This window comes from Microcebus murinus, chromosome 2 (genome assembly GCF_040939455.1).
Source record: "Microcebus murinus isolate Inina chromosome 2, M.murinus_Inina_mat1.0, whole genome shotgun sequence".
Lineage (NCBI taxonomy): Eukaryota > Metazoa > Chordata > Mammalia > Primates > Cheirogaleidae > Microcebus > Microcebus murinus.
The window spans coordinates 40260636-40286499 of NC_134105.1; the positions used below are offsets into that span (position 1 = coordinate 40260636).

The 25864-nt window shown below is 42.2% G+C and overlaps 1 protein-coding gene and 1 pseudogene across 1 annotated transcript in view; one reads left to right on the forward strand and one right to left on the reverse strand.

The window, feature by feature from the left end:
• On the reverse strand, positions 1-991 carry LOC105877572 (calcium uniporter regulatory subunit MCUb, mitochondrial pseudogene; annotated as a pseudogene).
• Positions 992-5565: 4574 nt separating this feature from the next.
• ZYG11A (zyg-11 family member A, cell cycle regulator) overlaps positions 5566-25864 on the forward strand; it is a 56048-nt gene continuing 35749 nt past the window's right edge. Inside the window, exons 1-3 of the mRNA XM_012776264.3 lie at positions 5566-5739; positions 11001-11166; positions 23151-23902. Of these exons, the coding sequence (XP_012631718.1) occupies positions 5650-5739; positions 11001-11166; positions 23151-23902 (1008 nt within the window). The 5' untranslated portion in view covers positions 5566-5649. The remainder of the gene's footprint in view (positions 5740-11000; positions 11167-23150; positions 23903-25864) is intronic.

Genomic DNA, 25864 nt, shown 5'->3' on the forward strand with positions numbered 1-25864 from the left:
TTAATTCTTTTCATTGAGTTCTTCTACTTGCATTCGCAAATAGAGAGAATGACGCACCCGTTTCAGGAATTCTTTAGCCTTAACAAGGTCTTCTTTTAACCTGTTGTATTGCTCCACATCAAAATGCTGTTGCTTTGATTTCTTATGGAAGAGCTGAAGAAATTGCCTAATCTTAACAGCTGAGTAAGTATAATCCTGTCGAGTGACTAAAAAGTATGCAAAGAAGGCCATGGAATTTGCAAATATAATGAAGTATGTAATCCGTTCCATAATGTCCCAGGAGTACACCCACCAAGTGAACCCGGCCAGCGCCCCACCCTGAAGAGACAGCAGTGCTAATCCAGCCCACTGCAGTCCACTAGTTTGGGCTTCTGAGTGAGCTTTGATTCTAGCTTTCACCTGTTCAAGGGGATGCAGCTGTTCTTTCAGGTGATCAATTTTATCCAGTAAATCCTGCTCTCTCTTTTTCTGAAACTCTTCTAAATGCAAGACTGTAAACAGTCTATGAACCAAGGATTTCATGTTTTCCATCTCAGTAGCAAGCTCATTACTCAGGTTTTCTTTCTTGGGGCACTGCACATCATATGCTATTTCATTAATGACAAGTTAAAATCATTCATTAGCAAAATATCCATCAAGGTTGAAGCTGGAATCTCATAACCATCTGCTGTGAAGATTGCTGCAGTTTTGATGCCCTTATCTTCGTTTTGTAGATCCTGAAGGAACGAACTAACTATTGACAACATTGGTTTGACTACAAACTGACAGCGTTCTTTTCTGGATAGCAGAGTAAGAGTTATCAAGGGAAGGCCGTGTCTATAATTAACTGTTACTTCGTCAGGTGGCACCACTGTACCGTAAAGGTATGACTGGCAGTATTTCAGATTTCCACACAGCTGCACACACAAAACCTGGGGCGGCAGCGGCCTCGGGCGCGTTGGGCCCAGGCTCCTGGGGTCGGCAGCCGCTGCGGGAGGCCCCTCAGGAGCATCCTCCCGCTGGCGCGGGCGGGCCCCCAGCTAATTTTTTGTACATATATTTTTAGTTGGTCAATTAATTTCTTTCTATTTATAGTAGAAACGGGGTCTGATTCCTTTTTTATTTTTATTTTTATTTTGAGACAGAGTCTCGCTTTGTTGCCCAGGCTAGAGTGAGTGCCATGGCGTCAGCCTAGCTCACAGCAATCTCAAACTCCTGGGCTCAAGTAATCCTACTGCCTTAGCCTCCCCAGTAGCTGGGACTACAGGCATGCACCACCATGCCCGGCTAATTTTTTCTACATATATTAGTTGGCCAATTAATTTATTTCTATTTATAGTAGAGATGGGGTTCTTGATCTTGCTTCAACTGGTTTTGAACTCCTGCCCTCAAGTAATCCGCCCCTTTGGCCTTTCAGAGTGTTAGGATTACAGGTGTGAGCCACCCAGAGGGTTGCTCTTTTAATTTATCAACGTCAGGGAAGTCTTTACTGACGAGGCAACATTTGAACAAAAATTTGAAAGAAGAGGGCCAGCCATAAGGATAGCTAAAGTAAGAGAGATATCCATGAAGATAGTGAGGAGTCGAAAAGGGATGGAGTGGAATAAGCAAAGGGGAGAGTGGCTGGCAGAAGATGAGGTGGGAGAATGAGGGTGTGGGGAGAGTCAATTCTGTAGAATTTTGTAGAGCACCATGCTTAAGGCTTTTGTTCTATTCTGGGTGAGATAGGAAGCTATTGGATGCTTTTAGACAGAGGCGTGACATGATCAGTTTAAAATGATCACTGTAGCTACTGTGTTGAGAATAGATTTTTTTTTTTTTGAGACAGAGTCTCACTTTGTTGCCCAGGTTAGAGTGCCGTGGCGTCAGCCTCGCTCACAGCAACCTCAAACTCCTGGGCTCAAGCAATCCTCCTGCCTCAGCCTCCCAAGTAGCTGGGACTACAGGCATGCGCCACCATGCCCAGCTAATTTTTTCTATATATATTAGTTGGCCAATTAATTTCTTCCTATTTATAGTAGAGACGGGGTCTCGCTCTTGCTTAGGTTGGTTTCGAACTCCTTAACTCAAAGGATCCACCCACCTTAGCCTCCCAGAGAGCTAGGATTACAGGCGTGAGCCACCGCGCCCGGCCGAGAATAGATTTTAATGTAACAAAGATGTAGGCTGAGAAACCACATAGGAGGATATTGCAAAAATGCAAGTGGGTAATGACAGGAATTGGACCGAGGTGGCAGTAATGGAACAGGTAAGACATAGACAGTTTCTGGATATATTCTGATAATAGAATCAATGAGACTTCCTAACAGATAGAATGTAAGATATGAGGGGAAAAAAAAAAGGAGTTAAGAATGAACTTCAAAGTTTTTGGCATAAGCAACTTTTTAATTTTTTTAATTTTTATTTTTTTTGAGACAGAGTCTCACTTTGTTGCCCAGGCTAGAGTGAGTGCCATGGCACCAGCCTAGCTCACAGCAACCTCAAACTCCTGGGCTCAAGCAATCCTCCTGCCTCAGCCTCCCGAGTAGCTGGGACTACAGGCATGCACCACCATGCCCGGCTAATTTTTTCTCTATATATTAGTTGGCCAATTAATTTCTTTCTATTTATAGTAGAGATGGGGTCTTGTTCTTGCTCAGGCTGGTTTCAAACTCCTGACCTTGAGCAATCCACCCGCCTGGGCCTCCCAGAGTGCTAGGATTACAGGCATGTGCCACTGTGCCCGGCCATAAGCAACTTTTTAAAAGGAAGGAGTTGTCATATACTGAAATGGACCAGGGAAGAGTATTGGGAGTTTACTTTGGGGCATGGTGAGGCCTTCTAGATAGCTAGGTGGATATGTCGAATAAACAGTTGGATAGTTAAAAGTAAGGAGTAGGCTAGGTATATAAAATAGGGATACATCAGCAGGTAGATTGCTTTTATTTTATTTATTTATTTATTTATTTTTTGAGATAGAGTCTCACTGTGTTGCGCAGGCTAGAGTGAGTGCCGTGGCATCAGCCTAGCTCACAGCAACCTCAAATTCCTGGGCTCAAGCGATCCTACTGCCTCAGCCTCCCAAGTAGCTGGGACTACAGTCACGCACCACCATGCCCATCTAATATATATATATATATATATATATATATATATTTTTTTTTTTTTTTTAGTTAGCCAATTAATTTCTATTTATAGTAGAGACAGGGTCTCACTCTTGCTCAGGCTGGTCTCAAACTCCTGACCTTGAGCAATCCACCTGCCTAGGCTTCCCATAGTGCTAGGATTACAGGCATGAGCCACTGTACCTGGCCAGTAGATTGCTTTTAAAGTTATGAAACTGGGTAAAATCACCAAGAGAAGAGATAGAGACGAGGTGTGTGTATAGATACTGAGTCCTGTGATACATGAAGATTTCAGTCTGGGCAATGTGGAATCAGGAGGATGAGAAGGAGCAGCCAATGAGGTAGAGGTAGAGAGAGAGAAAGAGGAAGGGATAAGGGTTGGAGGAGGAGAAGGAGATGTGTCCTGGAACCCGAGTGAAAGAAGTATTTTAGGGAAGAAGAAATGATCACCTGGGTTAAATGCCACTGGACAGCCAAATAAGATGAGGAATGAGAAGTGATCAATGAATTTAGCAACTTGGAAGTTCACAAGAATGGTTTAGTGGAGTTGCAGGCATAAAAGACAAACGGTAGAATTGCAGACTGCAAGTATAAACTGCATTTTGGAGAACTTTCCCATTAAATGGGAGAGGAGATGGGGCAATATCTGAAGAGAGAAATTGAGTCAAAAGAGGTATTTTTTAAATTATGAGAGAAGTATCAGCTTGTATAAATGCTGCTAAGAACAATCTAAGAAAGAGGGAAACATTGATAATGCAGGTGAAAGAAAGGACAATGTGGGATGATGTCTTTGAGTAAGCAAGAGGAGATGGGACCAGGGCGCAAGTCCAGGGGTTGGCCATAGATGAGAGTATAAATAGGTCATGGTAAGAGGAGGGAACAGAAGACAGAAGGTGTATACAGGTAGGTGAGTAGAAGTGATGATGGGAGCTTAGGATGTTTTTTGATTGATTTTATTTTCTCTGTGAAAGAGAAAGGTGATAGTGTGGACGTTGTAGGAGGTGTTTAAAGTCTCGGAGGAGAAAATATGTAATAACTCAGTTTAAAAAAAGCATATTGATTGGATTTGTGGTTAGAAAACTTAGGTTTGACTTTCAGGTTGGCCACTCATCAGCTGGGTAACAAATTTCTCTCTTTTCTTTTTTTTTTTCTCCCTCCCTCCCTTCCTCCCTCCCTCCCTCCCTCCTTCCTTCCTTCCCTTTTCTTGTTCTTTCTTTCCCTCCTTCCCTCCCTCCCTTCCTTCCTTCCTTCTTTCTTTTTTTGAGACAGGATCTAGCTCTGTCGCCTGGACTATAGTGCTAGAGTGTAGTGGCTTCATAATAGCTCACTGCAATGTCAAACACCAGGGCTCAAGGCTTCCTCTTGCCTCAGCCTCCCAGGTAGCTGGGACTACAGGCTTGGGCCACTGTGCCCAGCCAAAAATTTAACTTGTCTATTTAACCATTTCGTTTTCCAGTTTGCTTGTGGGTAAAATGGAGATGATACCTACTGTACAGGATTATTTTTAAATAAGAGAAAGAATAAATGTGAAAGAAAAATATTTTGTAAAGAACTCAATAATAATTTAACATTTGAATCCAATCCACTTATCAAGGACTTGCCACGTGCTTACCAGGCATTGCGATGTGTTTTACACACATTATCTTATTTAATCTTCGCATTAATTCCGTGAGATAAAGCATTCCCATCCCATTTTACTGATGAGGAAGTTGAGCTTCAGAGAAATTAAGAATCTTGCTCAAGGTTCACAATATAACAGATGGCAGAGCTAGTGTTCCAATTTAGATTCAAACTCCAAGGCTCATACTCTTAAGAACTTTCCTTTTCTAAGGCATTATTTTCTCCTAAGTTAGCTTAAGTGTATTAATTTATCAGGTTTCTTTCTTGGAGCAAGTTATAAGGGTCTTCTTGGTACTTTTTAGGTAACAAGAAAGCTGAGTAGTCTTTTTTTCTAGATACTTGCCAATATTTTGTATTCGTTTTATATTTGATTTATCCAATGTCGCCAAGAGTTGAAACAGAGAGGACTGTTATGAAAGAGGTTGTTGCTCCTAGATTTTTAGGAGAAAAGTCTTCGAAAAAATATATTAAAATATTAGAGCCTTTAAAACATATATTCTATTTCCCAACTCCACAGAGCCGGTCCTCAGGAATGCCCCTAAAGGGATGACAGGAATGTGCTAGCTATCAGGCCCTGAGATGTGGGTTTGAGGGAGGTTGGTCTCAAAGGGGTGAGTAGGAGTTGGGTGTGTGGTTGGGCAGGTTAAGGCTGGTTTCTGGACTGAGGCGGCGGAAAGAGGAGGACGGTTGGTGTCCCTCCGGGTCGCCAGGGTGGGGGCTGGGAACGCCGGCCCAGGGGGCGGGGTGTGCGGCGGGCCGGCCCCAGGGGGCGCGTGCGCGTTACCACACCCGGCGTTTCAAAAGCCTAGCGGCACGTCGCGCCACGAGCGCTGAGTGCTCTCTCGGTGTGACTGGTGTTGCCCAGCAGTCGCCGTCAGTTCTCGCGGGATCCGAGTCCCCACTCGACGCCCGCTCTCTTCTCGACGCCCCGGCGGCGGGTGTCGCCATGGTTCACTTCTTGCACCCGGGGCTCTTGCCACGGACCATCGTCCCCCCCGACGCCCAGAAGGATGCCCTGGGCTGCTGCGTGGTGCAGGTGAGCACCGGCGTGGGGGCGGGGACGCAGGCCTCGTGGTGACGCGGGACTCCCGCGAGCGCGGCAAGTTGTCCGGGACGCAGCCCAGGCGCTTGCTGGGGAGTGTGGCCGACGCGCGAGCGAAGTCTGTAGAGGCCGAGCCCCGAAGTCTGTAGAGAAGTCGCCGGGGAAGTGCGTGGGGGAAGTGGACCGGGCGCTGGAGGGGCGTTTTCTGCCCCGGGCGCTTCGGCCTTCCGGCCGAGGGCGTTGACCGTGCACCGCTGAGAGTTGGCGCGGCGGGAGCTGAGACCCGCGGGACCCGGACGAGCCCCTTCTCAGGTCTCCAGGTCTCTCCTGTTGCAAAGGCGGCAACTCTTGCAGGGCCGTGTGAGCTTGGACGCAGGTGCTAGGCGGGCGCTCGCCTTGTCCCGCAGTGGACGGTGTTGATTACTCTTGTCATAATGAACCCAAGTGCCCTAAACCTTGACCGTTTCCCCACGTGAGTGTTGTGGACGTGACCCTCCCCAGAGGCTGTGACCCTTGAGCTCTGCGACCCAAGGTTTGAGCTCTCCTGAGTCTGGCTGAGGGAAAAAAATCCCGAAGACTGAGATAACTTCAATTTCACGTGTTGTCCCCTCCCCCTCCCGAATGCTTGTTAAACTCTGAGGAAAATGCAAACCAAAGGCCGAGCGCGGTGGCTCACACCTGTAAACTTAGCACTCTGGGAGGCCAAGACGGGAGGATTGCTTGAGGTCAGGAGTTCGAGACCAGCCTGAGCAAGAGCGAGACCCCGTCTCTATTAAATACAGACAAATTAGCCGGGCGTTTTGGCGAACGCCTGTAGTCCCAGCTCGGGAGGCTGAGGCAGGAGGATCGCTTGAGTCCAGGTTGCAGTGAGCAATGATGACGCCACTGAACTCTAGCCAGGGCGACGGAGCGAGGCGGGGAAAGAAAAAAAAAACAAGCAAGCAAAAAGAATATGTATTTAGGGCGTACTGTGTGTGAAATACTACTTTTCTTAAGTAATTTGGTAATCTCTGGTGTTTTGTGAACACATTGCTAATATCTGTTTCACTGATGTAAAGAAGTTGGGAGCCGTGAAACTTAGTTGATTTAGTGGTGAACTTAAATTTCAGCTGTTCTGACATCTGACTCCTCACTTAACAGCGCCCGGAGGACTACCACCTGCGAACTCAAAAGGGTTGAGTGGTGAAAGCTCAACTCAAAACTAATGCGGAAAAAAGGAACTATTCCAATTAAGGTTGTGCTTTACATATCAACACCTTGTTGGATGACTTTTGTGCCCTGCAGAGATCTGGCCTGTAGCGTTTTGCACTTACTTGTAACTCCCTTTGTCAAATTCTGGAAGTTTCCTTCTGTTTCTAGTTTGAGCTTAAGATCTTGAATGTGTGTTTTGATAAAATTCTTTTTTTGGCATTTATATTAAAAATAATATGAATGTTCTTTTTTCTGTTAATGTTAATTTTTAATTTTTAAATTAATGTGTTTTTCTTTACTCTGAATTTCAGTGATTGAGAATTTAACTTTATATGTTGTTAATAAATCCTACCTGTCATGATGTATCGTTCATGGTGTATTGCAGGATTTTCATATTTTTTGAGTTTTTATGTGCATGTTTATGAGGAATATTGCTCTCTAGAAATATATTATCTGGTTTTAGTATCAGGATAATGCTGTCCTCAAAAATTGAATTGGGAAGTGTTTCCTCTTCTATTTTTTGAGTTTGTGTAGAATTGGTGTTATTTGTTATCCAGGTGTTTAATAGAACTCACCAGTGCAGTGTCCAAGACCAATTTCTTTGGGGGAATGTTTTCAATTCTGCTATGTATTATTATCTTATTATTATTATTTTTTTGAGACAGAGTCTGTCTCTGTTGCCTGGGCTGGAGTGCTGTGACGTCACCCTAGCTCACAGCAACCTCAAACTCCTGGGCTCAAGCAATCCTGCTGCCTCAGCCTCCCGAGTAGCTGTTACTACAGGCATGCGCCCCCATGCCTGGCTAATTTTTTCTGTATATATTTTTAGTAGTCCAGCTAATTTCTTTCTATTTTTTTTTTTTTTTTTAGTAGAGACGGGTCTCGCTCTTGCTCTGGCTGGTTTAGAACTCCTGACCTTGAGCAATCCGCCCACCTCGGCCTCCCGGAGTGCTAGGATTACACACCTGGCCCTTATTATCTTTTTAATGCTTATGGTTTCTGCATATTCCCTTTTGGGTGTTCTTTTGTTCTGGATATTTCTTCTTTTGCTCCTAGTATTGGTAATTTGTGTTTTTTCTCTTTTTTTTCCCCTCTTCTTGGTCATTGTACCCAGGGATTTAGTAATATAATTAAATCATTTTAAAGAGCCACTTGTAGCTTTGATTATATCCATTGTGTATCTGTTCTTTTATTGATTTCTGCTTGTATCCTTATAATTTCCTTTCTTCTGTTCACTTTGTGTTTATGTTTTATCTTTGTAAGGTGACAACTTCGGTTATTAATTTTATGCCCTTCTAGTTCCCAATAGAAATATTTAGAGCTATACATTTCTTCTAACACTGCTTTAATTAACTCCCATGAATTTTTATATATTGTACGAAATATTTTCTAGTTTCTGTTGTGATTTCTTCTTTGACCCTTGGGATATTTGGAAGTATATTGCTTAGTTCTCAAATATTTGGGGATATTCTACATATCTTTCTTGTTATTGATGTCTTTGGTTTTTTTGGTTTTTTTCTTTTTGATAAAGATCGAGTCTCCCTATAATGCCTGGCCTCCAGGGATCCTCCTACCTCAGCTTCCCAAAGTGCTGGGATTACAAGCTTGAGCAGGAGTCCTCAAACTTTTTAAACAGGGGACCCAGTTCACTCTCCCTCAGACTGTTGGAGAGTGCGCACTGTGGGCCTGGGACTAGTTGCCTGTTAAGCAGGACAGGCAGCAGCGGCAAAAACACCGGGTGGGCCAGAGAAATGTCCTAGGCAGGCGGCATGTGGCCTGAGGGCCGTAGTTTGAGGATCTTTGCCGTTTGAGGATCTTTGCCGTAAGATATGTCCAAGTCTTAACCCTGCTACCAGTGAATCTGACCTTATTTGGAAATAGGGACTTTGCAGATATTATTAATTGAAGTTCTTGATGGAATCATCTGGATTTAGCAAGGTGGACCCTAAATGCAATGACTGGTGGTAACCTTAAAGAGAGGGGGAGAGAGATTGGACATGAAATACGGCCATGTGAAGGTGAAGGTAGAAATTATAGAGTTATGCTGCCGAAAGCCAGGAAAGCTAGGAGCCACCATAAGCTGGAAGAGTAAAGATTCTCCCTTAGAATCTTCAGAAAGGAGCGTGGCTCTGCTGACACTTTGGAATCTATCCTCCAGAACTGTGAGAATAAATTTCTGTTTTAAGCCTCTCATTTTGTGGTAATTTGTTGCAGTTGCTCTAGGAAACTAATACTGTACATGTTCTAACTTCACTTTCCTTCCTTCTATCTTTGAGAGTTTCGTGTTCTCAGAACCAAACTTGACAACCAGAGGATAAGGGAATCTATTTAGAGGAGCCACACAGGTCACCTCCAGCAGTAGAACAGGGTGGGGAAGGTTAAGAACTGAGTCTAGGTGGGGAGTAGATGACACATGGGAGCTATCAGACACAGAGATAGAACCAGTGGGGTTCATTAGTATATTGGATGTGTGTGTTTGTGTGGGGGTGTTGGTTGAAGACAAGGAAATGTGGCAAAGATCCAGCAACTGAATAGATGTGATGCTGTTTCCTGACTTGGGGAAGACTGGAGAAGTTCAATTTTGTACAAGGTGAATTTGAAGTATTTGTGACACAGTTAAGTAGATATGTTAGGAAGGCAACTGGATATCTAAGACTATGGCTTAAAGAGAGATCTGACCTAGAGATGCTAATCTGGGATTCATTGGCTTTATAGATAGTATAATATATATGCATGTATGTATTTATGAGACAGGGTCTGGATCTGATGTCTGGGCTAGAGGACAGTGGAGTGATCATAGCTCACTACAACCTCAGACTCCTGGCCTCAGGCAATCCTGCCTTTGAGGGGGTGATTGTAGTGACTTGAAAGAGATGTGGGGGCATCAGTGAACTGTTGCATATTGAAGCCTCTGAGAAAGATAGCTATCTCTCTGGCTTATCATTTTCTCTTCATGTCTAATACAGTGCTGTGCCTTTCAAATATTTGTTGAATGATAACCATTCTATGTTGGAGGAGAAAGGGACTACAGATGCTCCTCAACTTATGGAGTGCATCCTAATAAACCCATCATAAGTTTAAAATACCATGTGAAAATTGCAGTTAATACTCTTAACCTACAGAACATCATGGCTTAGCCTAGCCTGCCTTAAATATGCTGAGAACACTTATATTAGCCTACAGCTGGGCAAAATCATGTAACACAAAGCTTATTTTATAATAAAGTGTTAAATGTCTGATGTACTTTATTGAATGCTGTACTGAAAGTGAAAAACAGTGTTGGTTAACATATGCAGCTGAAAGCACACTGGGCCTGATGAATGTTTGAAGCATTGAGCTAAAAGTAGTATTGCTAGATGATGGGGATGCTACAGTGACAGGGTCAATTTCTTTTCTTTTAGCACTGGAGCACATCAACACTGTTGGTGTAGTAGGCATAGTGTTTTTCAGGAAGATACCAAGTATTAGTTTACCTTTGCAATCACATGGTTGACTGGAAGCTGTGGTTCACTGCCACTGTCATTGAAAGAGTATGATACAACATATCACTAGCCCGGGAAAAGATCAAAATTTAAAATCTAAAGTATGGTTTCTACTGAATGTGTATCACTTTCACACTTATAAATAAGATGGTTTCATTACATATAAATTATTATTATTATTTTGAGACAAAGTTATGCTATGCAGTGGGGTCATCATAGGCTCACTGCAACCTCAAACTCCTGGGCTCAAGCGATCTTCCTGCACCAGCCTCCCAAGTAGCTGGGACTGAGGTGTGCACCACCATTCCTGGCTAATTTTTTTCTATTTTTAGTAAAGACAGGGCCTCGTTCTTGCTCAGACTGGTCTTGAACTCCTGAGTACAAGTGATCCTCCCACCATGGCCTCCCAGAGTGTAGGATTTATAGGTGTGAGCCACTGCATCTGGCCTCATTACATATAAATTATTATTAAAGAGAATGTATCTTCAGATATCCTTATCAAGTAGGATATTTGTGGCATAATCAATTATATGTTGAATTTTTGCAGATATATTCTAACAGAGTTTGGGGTTTGTTTGCTAGGAGGAGGCATCTCCCTACTCTTTGGTCAACATCTGCCTGAATGCCCTGATTGCTAACCTGGAGAAATTGTGTTCTGAAAGACCTGATGGAACATTGTGCCTTCCGGAGCATTGGAGTTTCCCTCAGGAAGTAGCTGATCGGTTCCTTGGGGTGATGACTTGGCAAGGTAATGATAAGGCTCCTCTATAGTCTACACTGTCTCTTTTTTTTTTTTTTTTTAAAGACAGGGTCTGGCTTTGTTGCCCAGGCTGGAGTGCAGTGGCATGACATAGCTCTCTGCAACCTTAAACTCCTAGCCTCAACCCTCCTCCTGCCTCAGCCTCCCAAGTAGCTGGGACTACAGGTACACACCACCACACCCAGGTAATTCTTCTTTTCTTTTCTTTTTTTTTTTTGTAGAGATGGGGTCTCGCTTTTGCTAAGGCTGGTCTCAAACTCCTGGCCTAAAGTGATCCTCCCACCTATAGTGCTAGGATTATAGGCATGAACCCCTGCACCCAGCCTACAATGTATTCACAGCATTTTACTACTCAAAAAGCACTTTCATATACAATTTCCTGTTTTGATTCTCAAAATTCTTCCCATTTCATGTGTGGAAGTTGAGTCTCAGTCTTTCTGAGATCTTGTAGTGGAAATTGTCTTGCTTCTAGGCTGGTCCTGCTATTGACTTAGTAGGTGAAGAAATTGGAAAACTAAGTTGGTTATCTATCACTCATCCATCTGTTCTCTCTAGCTTTCAAAAGGCTGTTGCTGTGTTCTTGTCTCCCATTCTTTACATTATGGATATGAGCCTTTAAGGATTTCCTTGACCTCTCATCATAGTGGGATTTAAGAACCTCACTAGAAGAAAGAAAGAAGAAAAATGTTATGTTTAATTTGCCTTCTTACAGTTTTTTTTTAATGAAAAAATATTTTTGGTAATAACTTTATTGAGATATAATTGACATAGCATACAAGTCACCCATTTAAAGTGTGCAGTTCAGGCTGGGCACAATGGCTCACACCTGTAATCCTAGCACTCTGAGAGGATAACGCAGGAGGATCGCTCAAGGTCAGGAGTTAAAAATCAGCCTGTGCAAGAGAGACCCCGTCTCTACTAAAAATAGAAAGAAATTAATTGGCCAACTAAAAATATATAGAAAAAATTAGCCAGGCATGGTGGCGCATGCCTGTAGTCCCAGCTACTTGAGAGGCTGAGGCAGGAGGATTGCTTGAGCCCAGAGTTTGAGGTTGCTGTGAGCTAGGCTGATGCCATGGCACTGTAGCTCGGACAACAGAGTGAGACTCTGACTCAAAAAAAAAACAAAAACGTGCAATTAGGTGATTTTTGGTATATTCACAGATTTGTGCAACCATGACCATAATCAGTTTTAGGACCTCAAAAATTTTATTACCTCAGAAATCTTATATCCATTAGGTATTACCTCCCTTTCCCCACATTCCCCCAGCCCTAAGCAACTGCTAATCTATAATACTTTCTATTTCTGTGAATATGCCTATTCTGAACATTTACTATAAATGGAATTATGCAATATATGGCCTTTTGTGTCTGGCTTCTCTAATTTAACATAATGTTGGTTTTGTTTTTGAATTTTTCCTGCTCAGAACATAACATAATGGGTTTTTTTGTGTGTGTGTGTGAGATAATCTCGCTCTACTAGCATTCTACCTGGGCTAGAATGCTGTGGCGTCAGCCTAGCTCACAGCAACCTCAAACTCCTGGGCTCAAGCAATCCTCCTGCCTCAGCCTCCCGAGTAGCTGGGACTACAGGAACACACCACCACGCCCGGCTAATTTTTTCCTATTTTTGGTTGCCCAGCTAATTTTTTCTTTTTCTTTTTCTTTCTTTCTTTTTTTTTTTTTTAGTAGAGATGGGGTCTTGCTCTTGCTCAGGCTGGTCTAGAACTCCTGAGCTCAAGAAGTTCCTGACCTCCCAAGAGTGCTAAGATTACAGGCATGAGCCACTGTGCCCAGCCTAACATCATATTTTTAAAGTTAACCTATGTCCCATGTTGTAGCATGTATCATTCATTTGTTGTTTTTTTTGGAGGCAGGGTCTTGCTCTGTCATCTGAGCCCTGGAGTGCAGTGCAGTCACAGTTTGCTGTAGCCTTGATCTCCTCTGCTTAAGTGATCCTTCTGCCTTAGCCTTCTGATTAGCTAAGACTTCAGCCACATGCCACCATACTTGGCCAATTTTTATTTTTATTTTTTGTACAGATGGGATCTTGCTTTGTTGCCCAGGCTCATCTTAAATTCCTGGTCTCAATCGATCCTATTGCCTTGGCCTCCCAAAGTGCTGGGATTATAGGTGTGAGACACCATGCCCTGCTACTTACGCTTTTTTGTTTCTGTGCGGTACCAATCCTCTCTACCATTTGCTTTAGTTTTAGTGCTTATATTATAGAAAGGTTCATGTCATAACAAAGTTAAAAGCAGTTCTGAGTGGATCTATTATTTGGTTAAAGTGCCTGACTTGTAAAAGCAGTTCTGAGTGATCAGAACCCTCCTGCTGGCCATGTGCATGGTGGCTCACGCCTGTAATCCTAGCACTCTGGGAGGCCTAGATGGGTGGATTGCTCGAGGTCAGGAGTTCAAAACCAGCTTGAGCAAGAGCGAGACCCTGTCTCTACTATAAATAGAAAGAAACTAATTGGCCAACTAATATATATAGAAAAAATTAGCTGGGCATGGTGGTGCATGCCTGTAGTCCCAGCTATTGGGGAGGCTGAGGCAGCAGGATCGCTGGAGCCTGGGCAACAAAGCGAGACTCTGTCTCAAAAAAAAAACAAACAAAAAACCCTCCTGTCAGATATTTGGTGTCAGTTTGTTTTTTTGGCATTGCTGCTTCTGTCGTCTTCCTCATTATCTGGCACTGGCTCAGAATCACTCATCTCCATCAAGTCATCTTGTCTTAATTCCTCTGGTGTGGTGTCTATTAGCTCTTGAATTTCTCTAAGATCCATATCTTGAAAACCTTCACCATTTTTTTTTATTCAGTATCCACAATCTCTTTCATTGTGGATGAAAGTTTCCTTGATTTGCTTTGTCATAAGTCCTGTGAAGTCATGCACATTTGGATGCAGTTTCAGGATTGATGGCTTTCATGGCTTTTTCTATAATAGCAATGGGTTCTTAAGTGGTGTAATTCTTCTAGACTTTCCTGATGTTCTCTCTGAGTTCTCTTCAGTAGTGTTGACTATCATTTCTGTAGAATACTGTGTATAATGATTTTTAAAGGTCCTAATGACTCTCTCATCTAGAGCCTGAATCAGAGATGCTGTGTTTGTAGGCAGTAGGCATCTTTGACATCTTCAGTATTAAAGATGTGAGGTTCTTGGTAGGCAGGGGCATTGTCCAATTACAAAAGAACTCTAAAAAGCACTCCCTTATTGGCAAGGTACTTCTTGACTTCAGGAATAAAGTATCAGTGGACTCAATCTGGAAGAAGTGTTCTTGTTTTCCAGGCATTCTTGTTGTGTAACCAAAAGACTGGCAGCTAGTGTTTATCTTTTCCCTTCAAAGCTGTTAGCAGCTTTATAGTCAAGGGCAGTCCTAATCATAAACCCGACTGCATTTGCGTGAAACAGCAGAATTATCCTATCTCTTCCTACCTTAAATCCTGGTACTCATTTCTGTTTCTTTTTTTTTTGAGACAGAGTCTCGCTTTGTTGCCCAGGATAGAGTGAGTGCCGTGGCATCAGCCTAGCTCACAGCAACCTCAAATTCCTGGGCTCAAGCAATCCTACTGCCTCAGCCTCCCAAGTAGCTGAGATTACAGGCATGCACCATCACAGCCGGCTATCAATTAGTTGGCCAATTAATTTCTTTCTATTTATTGTAGAGACGGGGTCTCGCTCTTGCTCAGGCTGGTTTCGAACTCCTGACCTAGAACAATCCGCCCACCTTGGCCTCCCAGAGTGCTAGGATTACAGGCATGAGCCACCCCGCCTGGCCTGTAATGTCATGATTTTTCTCTGATGCTTGGGAACACTTCAGCATCACTAGTGCCACTTCATGTGGGTCTAGATCCTATGGTGTTATTCAGGGTTTGTGGTATTACATACACTAAACATGATGAAAAATATGAGAGAGCACATTTTACTGCAACATGCAACTAACTGAAGAGATAACTGCCCACCTGGAGATGATTAGCATCAGATGACTTTTCAGTGGTTACTCCCAACACTGGAGCTCACTGAAATAGCACTAGGAGGTAGCTATGAAATTATTATAGAAACACAGTGGATGCTACAGTTAATCAGTTAATTGTGTGCCATTATGATTTTTTTTTTTTTTTTTTTTTTTTTTGAGATAGAGTCTCTCTTTGTTGCCCAGGCTAGAGTGAGTACCGTGGCGTCAGCCTAGCTCACAGCAACCTCAAACTCCTGGGCTCAAGCAATCCTGCTGCCTCAGCCTCCTGAGTAGCTGGGACTACAGGCATGTGCCACCATGACTGGCTAATTTTTTCTATATAAGTTAGGCAACTAATTTCTTTCTATTTATTTATTTATTTTTTTGAGACAGAGTCTCGCTCTGTTGCCCAGGCTAGAGTGAGTGCCATGGCATCGTCCTAGCTCACAGCAACCTCAAACTCCTGGGCTCAAGCAATCCTTCTGCCTCAGCCTCCTGAGTAGCTGGGACTACAGGCATGCGCCACCATACCCGGCTAATTTTATATATATACATTAGTTGGCCAATTAATTTCTTTCTATTTATAGTAGAGACGGGGTCTTGCTCTTGCTCAGGCTGGTTTCGACTCCAGACCTCCAGCAATCCACCCGCCTTGGCCTCCCAGAGTGCTAGGATTACAGGCGTGAGCCACCGCGCCCGGCCTTTCTATTTATAGTAGAGATGGGGTCTCGCTCTTGCTCAGGCTGGTCTTGAACTCCTGACGTCGAGCAGTCCGCCAACCTTGGCCTCCCAGAGTGCTAGGATTATAGGCGTGAGCCACCGCGCCTGGCCTCCCAGTTATGATTTATTAATTTTATTTATTTATTTATTTTTGAGACAGAGTCTCACTTTGTTGCCCAGGCTAGAGTGAGTGCTGTGGCATCAGCCTAGCTCACAGCAACCTCAAACTCCTGGGCTCAAGCCATCCTCCCACCTCAGACTCCCGAGTAACTGGGACTACAGGCATGTGTCACCATGCCCAGCTAATTTTTTTATATATATATATATTAGTTGGCCAATTAATTTCTTTCTATTTTTAGTGGAGATGGGGTCTCCGCTCAGGCTGGTCTTGAACTCCTGACATCGAGCAATCCGCTGGCCTTGGCCTCCCAGAGAGCTAGGATTACAGGTGTGAGCCACCTCGCCTGGCCTCCCAGTTATGATTTAATACTGCATCTTTATGTTTCTTTTTGTTTATCTTGACTACAAATGGTGCTGTGTTTGGTCTGTGTTTGTATGTTTCAGTAAATTTTCATTTTTTTTTTTTTTTTTTTTTTGAGACATTGTCTCACTCTGTTGCCCAGGCTAGAGGGCTGTGGTGTCAGCCTAGCTCATAGCAACCTCAGACTCCTGGGCTCAAGTGATCCTGCCTCAGCCTCCCTAGTAGCTGGGACTACAGGCATCCAACACCATGCCCAGCTAATTTTTTCTATATATTTTTAGTTGTCCAGATAAATTCTTTCTATTTTTTTTTTTTAAAGATTTCATGTCTAAGCTTATATTTTTTTTTATATAACTTTTTATTGAAAAAATCTTGCATTCATAATGGATATTTTCTGGATTTTGCCACATATTTTAATATTAAAGGTTACTTTTTTTACATGCAGTAGTGTGTTATTTCCCCACATAGGAACAATGATAAAAAGATGACATACCACATGGGTTGAATGTCGTTTTTAATTGAAAAGCTAACAAACTGTCCAGTTACATTTCTACAAAAGAAAACCACAAGCTGGGTAGGTAACTAGGACTCTAAGTAATATATTCAAAGCTAAGAGAATTAAAAATAAAAAAAAAGCGAGTCCTCAGATTCAATTAATGGAGCCCTGCTACTTGGAGGCTAATCAATACCAGTGGTATTCCTTGACTCTAGAAGTCTGGAAGGCGTCCTAATAACCCTACTCAGAACGTTTCCTTCAAGTAGCCTTACTCCAGGTTCCAACTCATGCATTAAGATAGTATTTTCTTAATTCTATTTCAGAAAATTCTTTGCAAGTTATTTTATGTACAATGCCAACTTTTAAAAGGTCACTAAAGTTAACTGGACAATAAACTAGGCAGAAATCACTTTACAAAAAAAGAGGGAAAGCCCAAAATGCCACTTTCTATATAGAGAACCCACAGTTCAGTTTTATTCAGAGCAAAAAGAAACTTTCGATCATACTAGAAGAAAGTCAACCATAGGTTTGGAATCTGTACTCAAACTACACATGCGATGAGGACAATATTCTGGCTAATACAATGGATTTGCTGCTGCATTTGTCTACTGTTTGTCTAATATTAACAATTATAAACAGAGCAGTGCAACTAGTATTTGAAACAATCCTTACAGTGTTACAGTGTCAGGCACAACATTTCACTTCTCTTTACACCACTGGTTCTCTTTGGGTACCTGGGCTTCCTCCTCTTCAATAAAGTCATTTTTTTTTTTTTTGCTATTGATTCAACCTAAGAAATAAAGTCATTTTTGATATTGAAGGTCTTATGAATCTCCTCAGGAGTTTTCCCCTTGATCATATTAGCAACAGTCTTGCACATAACATCAAGCAAACCTTTGATGTCTAAGTAGTTTGCAGCCAGAATAAGTTCAAAAAGTGTTCCTTGGTCAACTTTCAGAAATTCTTGGTCCCAAACAGGGATATCATCTGTTCGCTTTTCTTTGTTCTCATCATCCTGAGGAGGAGGAGGATCATCCTTGTGGTGGGTGCACCACTGAATGACTTTTTAATATTGCTGCATTAACATTTGGTAGAGGAACTGGGTCATCATCTCCTTCATCATCCATTCCCAAATCTTACAACATGGTCTTGATAGTCACAGACTGTTTGGCAATTTCCACATCAACTTTAAATATATCTTCATCAGAACTCTGCAACTTAATTGAAGGCATGGTGTTCGGTCTCAAAGCACTGACGGCCGGAGGCTGACCAGAGCCGGGCGGCATCTGCACGAGAAGAGGTGGAGGACAAGGCCACTACTCTTTCTATTGTTAGTAGACACGGAGTCTCACTCTTGCTCAGGTTGGTCTTGAACTCCTGACCTTGAACAATCCTCCTGCCTCGGCCTCTCAGAGTGCTAGGATTACAGCTGTGAGCCACCATGCCTGGCCAGATTTTAACTTTTTATAATAGATTTGAGTATACTTTATGGTAGTAAATGACAGAATAGACTAGTATCTGTGTATTTTATGAATTCATGACATATATTTTTCTTAACTTTTTCGGTATTTGTAGGCTATGTGGTTTGCCTGTTAGTTTTTCAAATTGTTGCAAATCTCCAAAAGATTTTCCAATATATTTATTGAAAAAAAATTCTTGTATAAGTGGACCTACACAGTTCAAAACCATGTTGTTCAAATGCCAGCTGTATATGTGGGTATATGTATCTGTGTGTGTGTTAAAGAAACCGGTCATTTGTAAAGTTTTTCAGAATCTAGATTTTGCCATTGTTTAACTGTACTGTGATTTTAACATGTTTTTCTCTTCCTTGTATTTCCTGTCAGTTGGATGATAGAGGTAGATGTTTGATCAAATTTGGGTTCAGGGTTTTTTTTGTGTGTTTTTGCTTGGTTTTGTTTTTGTTGCTGCCCTGTGCTTCTAAACTGTCTGGTGGTTTTTTTTTTTTTTTTCTGGCATGTTGTGGGGGTACAGATTTTAAGGTTTCAATAAATGCCCATTCCTCCCCTCCCCCCACAAGTCTGAGTTTCCAGCATGACCATCCCCCAGATGGTGCACATCTCACTCATTATGTATATATATACCTGCGCCCCTCCCACCTACCCAATACCCTATTACTGTAGTACCTATGTGTCCACTTAGGTGCTGCTCAGTTAATACCAGTTTGCTGGTGAGTATATGTGGTGCTTGTTTTTCCATTCTTGGGATACTTCACTTAGTAGTATGGGTTCCAGCTCTAACCAGGAAAATATAAGATGTGCTATATCACTGTTGTTTCTTAGAGCTGAATAGTACTCCATGGTGTGCATATACCACATTTTATTAATCCATTCTTGGATTGATGGGCACCCACAGCCTTGCAATTATGAATTGTGCTGCTATAAACATTCGAGTGCAGGTGTCTTTTTTGTAGAGTGTCATTGGATATTTTGGGTAGATGCCCAGCAATGGGATTGCTGGATCAAATGATAGATTCACTTGTATCGCTTTAAGGTATCTCCATATTGCTTTCCACAGAGGTTGAACTAGTTTGTACTCCCACCAGTAGTGTAGGAGTGTTCCTCTCTCTCCGCATCCACGCCAGCATTTACTGTTTGGAGACTTTTTGATAAAGGCCATTCTCACTGGAGTTAAGTGATATCTCATTGTGGTTTTGATTTGCATTTCCCTGATGATTAGAGATGTTGAGCATTTTTTCATACGTTTGTTGGCCATTCTTCTGTCGTCTTTAGAAAAGTTTCTGTTCAAGTCCTTTGCCCACTTTTTAATAGGGTTGTTTGATTTTTTTCTGGTTGCTTTTTGTGATTGTGATGGCCACAGATGGATGATCATTGCCTAGATCCATTAAATTATCAGTTCTTGTAGGTTTGATTTATAGTGTTCATTACTCTCCTTGACCTTTCTGGCTTAGAATTGTTTTTCTGTTTTTCTTATATTCTTGGTTTACTCTTCCATAATTTCCTTCTGTTTTTCTGCCTGTGCCTTAAACATTTTCTCTTCCTTAGGTTTTGTGTTGGATACTCTTCTCACTCTGCACATTGCCTGTGTGATTTTCCTTAGTTTAGTTAACCTGTTCTACTCTGATCCCCAGAGATCCCAGCTCAGACCTTTATTCCAAGCTCCTGAATCATGTATCCTAATGCTTTCTTGGTGTCCTGTACTCTTCTCTGGGCTGCTAATACATCATATTCTTCTGGTTTTCTTCCTACCTCAGTGAATGCTGCTTGTCTTTTTATTCAGGTTCCCCTAAAAGGCAGTACAGATTAAAGGTTAAGAGCTCTGGCTCTGAATCCAAACTACCTGGGTTTGCACACTTTTTTGACTATTTATTAGGTAGGTTTTCTTAGGCCATTAACTTTACATGCCTCATCTCATCTATAGAATGAGACTAATACTGGCTTTTATAGCAGTGTAGAGAATTAATATATCCAAAGTACTTAGAAAGTTAAGTTAATTTTTATCATAGTTATCTTTCTCCTACTATCTGACCTTAAATGATGTTGCTCTCAATACTTGGTCCTTATTCCTTCTCTTCTCTTCATACATTCCCATGTTCTTCATCCCCCATGGTTTTAAATATTGTCTTTATGCTGACTAAATGTTTATGTTCTGATCTTACAGATTTGAAATGTGTGGAATCTAGATGATCTTGTGGAGAGTCCCAATGATAGAATGCCTATTGAGTCCTATCTTGAGTTGGGGTGTGAGAACTGGGCCCTTTATACCTCTTCACTTCAATCTTTGGATGTCAGTCTCTGTGGGAAGGGAGTGTAATCTTGCTGGGACAACTCTTCTTCAGCTAGGCAGTCCCCATAGGTGAGAACTGTCAACTGGTGGCACTCCCAGCAGCTAAAGTAGTAAGTCCTTCATTCCTAAGGGGGATGTAGATGGCACATAACAGTGTCCACTACACGCCTACCATTTCCCTCATCTCTGTAATGGGTTGGCCATGTACCTAGCGAATCCTTATTTTAGGATTCATTTTTGATTCATCCTCCTCTTCCTTCCCTCAGGTCTGTTGAAACATTTTTTGCCTTCAGAATACATATCTCAAGCTTTTCTTTTCCTCCTAACCCCTGTCACATTAACACTGTTCTGTTACATGTCCATTGACCTCCCAAGTGGTCTTCTCACCTTTGCTTTTGCTTCTTGCGCAGCGCTGCTACACAGCAGAGAGCAATCCTATTAAACCTTGTATGATCTTTCCACTCCTGTGTCACTTATTAAAGGCTTTCCGTTTTACTGGGTTCTCAACCTTTTTGGCACCAGGGACCAGTTTCGTGGAAGACAATTTTTTCACGGACTGGGGGGGGTGGTGGTTTTGGGATGATTCAAGTGCATTACATTTATTGTGCAGTAAAACTTCTCTGCTAATGATAATCTGTATTTGCAGCAGCTCCCTGGTGATAGCATCCTTCACTGCTTCAGCTCCACCTCAGATCATCAGGCATTAGATTCTCATAAGGAGAACCCAACCTAGATCCCTCACTCATGTGGTTTATAGTAGGGTTTGTGTTCCTATGAGAATCTAATGCTGCCACCGATCTGATGGGAGGTGGAGCTTATGTGGTAATGTGATGGGGAGCAGCTGTAAATATAAATGAAGCTTCATTTGCTAGGTAGGGGTCCTGCTAGGTTCCCAGGCTGGGGGTTGGGCACTATAGCACTAAGATTACAATGCCAACTTATGCAGGATCTGACTCCTGCCCTTGTCTCTATCATGTCAGATGCTGGTTTTCCCTTCACCAGTTGTGCTTTTTAGCCACACTGTTTTTTTTTTCACAGAAAAAGCCAAGCTGTTTTCCACATCAGGGATTTAGTTCTGATAAAGGTAAAAGTTTGAATTTCTTAGATTTTTTTATACAGGACTTTTACCATCCTCCTCACTCTCTTTCTCAGCTATGCCTCCCCTTGCACACTGTGTTTGTAGTAGTGCTGATCTGCTTAAGATCGTTAATACCAGGCACATATCACTACTGCATGTACCATGCTATTGTACTTATTTATTTACCTGGTGTGCCTTCCTCTACTAAATGCCGTATGGTCATAGGTGTCTAATTACCCTGTGGGCCATTACTTAACGTGGGATCTCACATAGAAGATACTTACGAAATTTTTGCTAAATGAAATCTAGTACAACCTATTCATTTTACAGATGAGGAAAATGAGGCCCAGAGAAGTGAGTGACTTGTGAAAGATCAACCACTAATTTGGTTAAAGTAATGATTAGTAGTGTTTTTGGCATATTGTGTATCCTGTACTTATCTAATTTATTTGTTTGTTTATTTGAGACACAGAGTCTCACTGTGTTGCCTGGGCTAGAGTGCTGTGGCATCAGCCTAGCTCACAGCAACCTTAAACTTCTGGGGTCAAGTGATCCTCCTGCCTCAGCCTCCTGAGTAGGTGGGACTACAGGCACGTGCCACCATGCCTGGCTAATTATTTTTCTATTTTTAGTTGTTTGCCTGATTTCTTTCCATTTGTAGTAGAGACAGGGTCTTGCTCTTGCTCAGGCTGGTCTTGAACTCCTGAGCTCAAGCAATCCTCCCAGCTCGGGTCTCCCAGAGTGCTAGGATTATAGGTGTGAGCCACTGCGCCTGGCCTATTTTATCTTTATTTTTGAGACAGAGTCTCTTGCTCTGTTGCCTGGGCTAGAGTGCTGTGGTGTCAGCCTGGCTCACAGCAACCTCAAACTCCTGGGCTCAGGCCATCCTTCTGCCTCAGCCTCCTGAATAGTTGGAACTACAGGCATGTACCACCATGCCCAGCTAATTTTTTCTATATATTTGTAGTTGGCTAATTAATTTTTCTATTTTTTAGTAAAGACGGGGTCTTGCTCTTGCTCAGGCTGTTTTCGAACTCGTAACCTCTAGGGATCCTCCCGCCTCGGCCTCCCAGAATGCTAGGATTACAGGTTTGAGCCACCGAGCCCGGCCTACCTATTTTATTTTGTTACTAGTTTCTATGATGACAAAGTTACTGTGAATAAAAAACTTTGAGCTCTGGAGTCAAACTGGGTTCAACTTCTGATTCTGCCATGAATGTTGACCTTGGGGAAGTTATTTAACCTCTTTAAGCTTCAGTTTCCTCAGCTAAATAGTAGTAGTATCAATAGTCTCTTTTATAGTATTAGTACAAAGAGTAAATGAGGCATTCTTAAAGGACAATACCTGGCATAGAGTAAGTAGTAACTGTGGTCATTATTGTTATTATTAGCATCTGTCATTGTCATTGCCACATTACATCCTGGAAAGGCATGAGTTCTAGTTGTCATTACAAGCCGGTTCTGGTTCTTTTATAGGCAAGCTGACTGACAGAACAGCAAGCATTTTCCAAGGCAACCAAATGAAATTGAAGCTGGTCAATATCCAAAAAGCTAAACTCTCTACAGCTGCATTCATAAAAGCCTTCTGCCATCATAAGCTCATTGAATTGGATGCTACTGCAGTACATTCTGACCTCCCTATCTCAGACATCATAAGTGGACTATGCAGCAATAACTGGATCCAAGAAAACCTTCAGTGTCTCCTGTTAGACTCAACAAGCATCCCTCAAGATTCAAGACTACTTTTCTTTGGTCAGCTCACTGGTCTTCGCATTTTAAGTGTTTTCAATGTTTGTTTTCATACTGAAGACTTGGCTAATGTTTCTCACTTACCAAGACTGGAAAGCTTGGATATCTCCAACACTCTGGTCACTAACATCTCTGCATTGCTTACCTGTAAGGATCGACTCAAGTCTCTAACAATGCACTATCTGAAATGCTTGACCATGTCCAAACCACAAATTCTTGCAGTCATTAGAGAACTTAAATGTCTGCTTCACCTTGATATTTCTGATCACAGGCAACTCAAATCAGACCTAGCTTTTCATTTGCTACAGCAGAAGGATATCCTGCCTAATATCGTATCACTGGATATTTCTGGGGGCAATTGCATCACTGATGGAGCTGTAGAACTGTTTATACGGCAGCGGCCTGCAATGCAATTTGTGGGACTACTGGCTACGGATGCTGGTTATTCTGACTTCTTTACTACAGAGCAAGGCTTGAGGGTTTGTGCTTATCTGAAATAAGTTTTGTTTCATTTATTTGAAACGTTATTAAGCTTTTGCTGTACACTAGAATCTGTACTAGGTACACCAAAATCCTTAGCTCATCTAATAATAATTACTGTTTATATATTATGTGGTAGGTTTTGGGAATATAATGTTAAGATTTAGTCCCAGCCACCACGTTTTCTAGTCAACTTGATAATTATTATACATTACTTCTATGTGCCAGATGCCATGCTGTACATATGCATGTTTTCTGCTTTAATCCTCCCATTTTATGGGTGAGGAAATACAAGTTCAGGAAGCTTTAGCTACTTACCCACAATCATTGAGCTGACTATTAAATGGTGGAGCCGGATCTGTACTTAAGTGTTAGATTCTAGCCCTGGTGAGGTGGCTCTCGCCTGTAATCCTAGCACGCTGGGAGGCTGAGGCGGGCGGATCCTCTGAGCTCAGGAGTTCTGAGACCAGCCTGAGCAAGAGCGAGACCCTGTCTCTACTAAAGATAGAAAGAAATTAATTTACCGACTAAAAAACATATAGAAAAAATATGGTGGTACATGCCTGTAGTTCCAGCTACTTAGGAGGCTGAGGCAAGAGGATTGCTTGAGCCCAGGAGTTTGAGGTTGCTGTGAGCTAGGCTGACACCACAGCACTCTACCAAGGGCAACAGAGTGAGACACTGTCTCAAAAAAATAAATAAATAAGAGAGAAGTGAGCATTGCTGGATTAAGTTTACAGTGTCTCATTGTGCTCCTTTTGTTTTTTTTTTTTTTTTTGAGATAAGGTCTCCCTCTGTCTCCTGGGCTAGAGTGTACTGGCCTTATCATAGCTCACTGCAACCTCCAACTCCTGGGCTACCGCAGTCGTCCTGCCTCAGCATTCTGAGTAGGTGGGACTAGAGGTACGCACCATCATGCCCAGCTAACTTTTGCTATTTTCAGTAGAGATGGGGTCTTGTTCAGGCTGGTCTCAAACTCACCTCAAGCAATCCTCCAGCTTTGGCCTCCCACAGTGCTAGATTATGGGTGGGAGCCACAGCGCCCAGTCTCATAGTGCTACCTTTAAATATATATTTAAATATGTATGGTCAGGAATATTTCATTTTTTAAAAAAACAGTCATTCTTTTCCTTGGTGTTGTACATTGTAATCACTCTGAAAGCTTAAAAATACACTGATAATCTATGTCCTATCCCTCAAAGATTTTGATTTAATTGGTTTGGGACATGGTTTGAGCATCAGAATTTTGGAAGCTCCCAGGTAATTCTAATGTGCTGCCAAGGTTCAGAGTCATTGCTTTAAAAGAACCATTTCTTCATAATCATGTCTCCTGTACTGTGTTTCCCTGAAAGTAAGACCCATAAAATAAGCTCTAGCAGGATTTCTAAGCATTTGTGCAATATAAGCCCTACCCCGAAAATAAGACCTAGTGATGGGCGTGGCTATGCAGCGTATCTGCATCTGCACAACCCATGAATTTTGTCACGGAGTGGTAAAGAAGATGAGCAGCCCTTCTCATCTGCCCCATGAGAGCTCTATTGCCCGACATGAGAGACTGGGGCCAATGGTTCTAAAGGAAATAGAGTCACAAGAAATTCAGGATGGAATTTGGGGTTTGGAGAGTTATGATGATGTTCCAGAAGAAGACAACTTAACTGTATTTGAATAAATGTAGATTGTTGTGCCGTACTTAAAAAACAACACATCCCCTTAAAATAAGCCTATAAGACCCAGTATTATTTTGGGGGAAACATGGTAGTTCTTCCTAGGGGCAGAAGATGAAGTGATTTGTAGAGTCATTAATTGTGTTCATACGTTACTCTTTCGATTTGAAAGTAGCAATTGTTCGTATCGTAAAGTACTTTAATTTTCTGGCATTTCTAACAAGGATGGAAGCCATCAATTACATCCTTGAAGTAGAGATATAAACTGAACTTTTAGATTATTATGTATAATAGAGA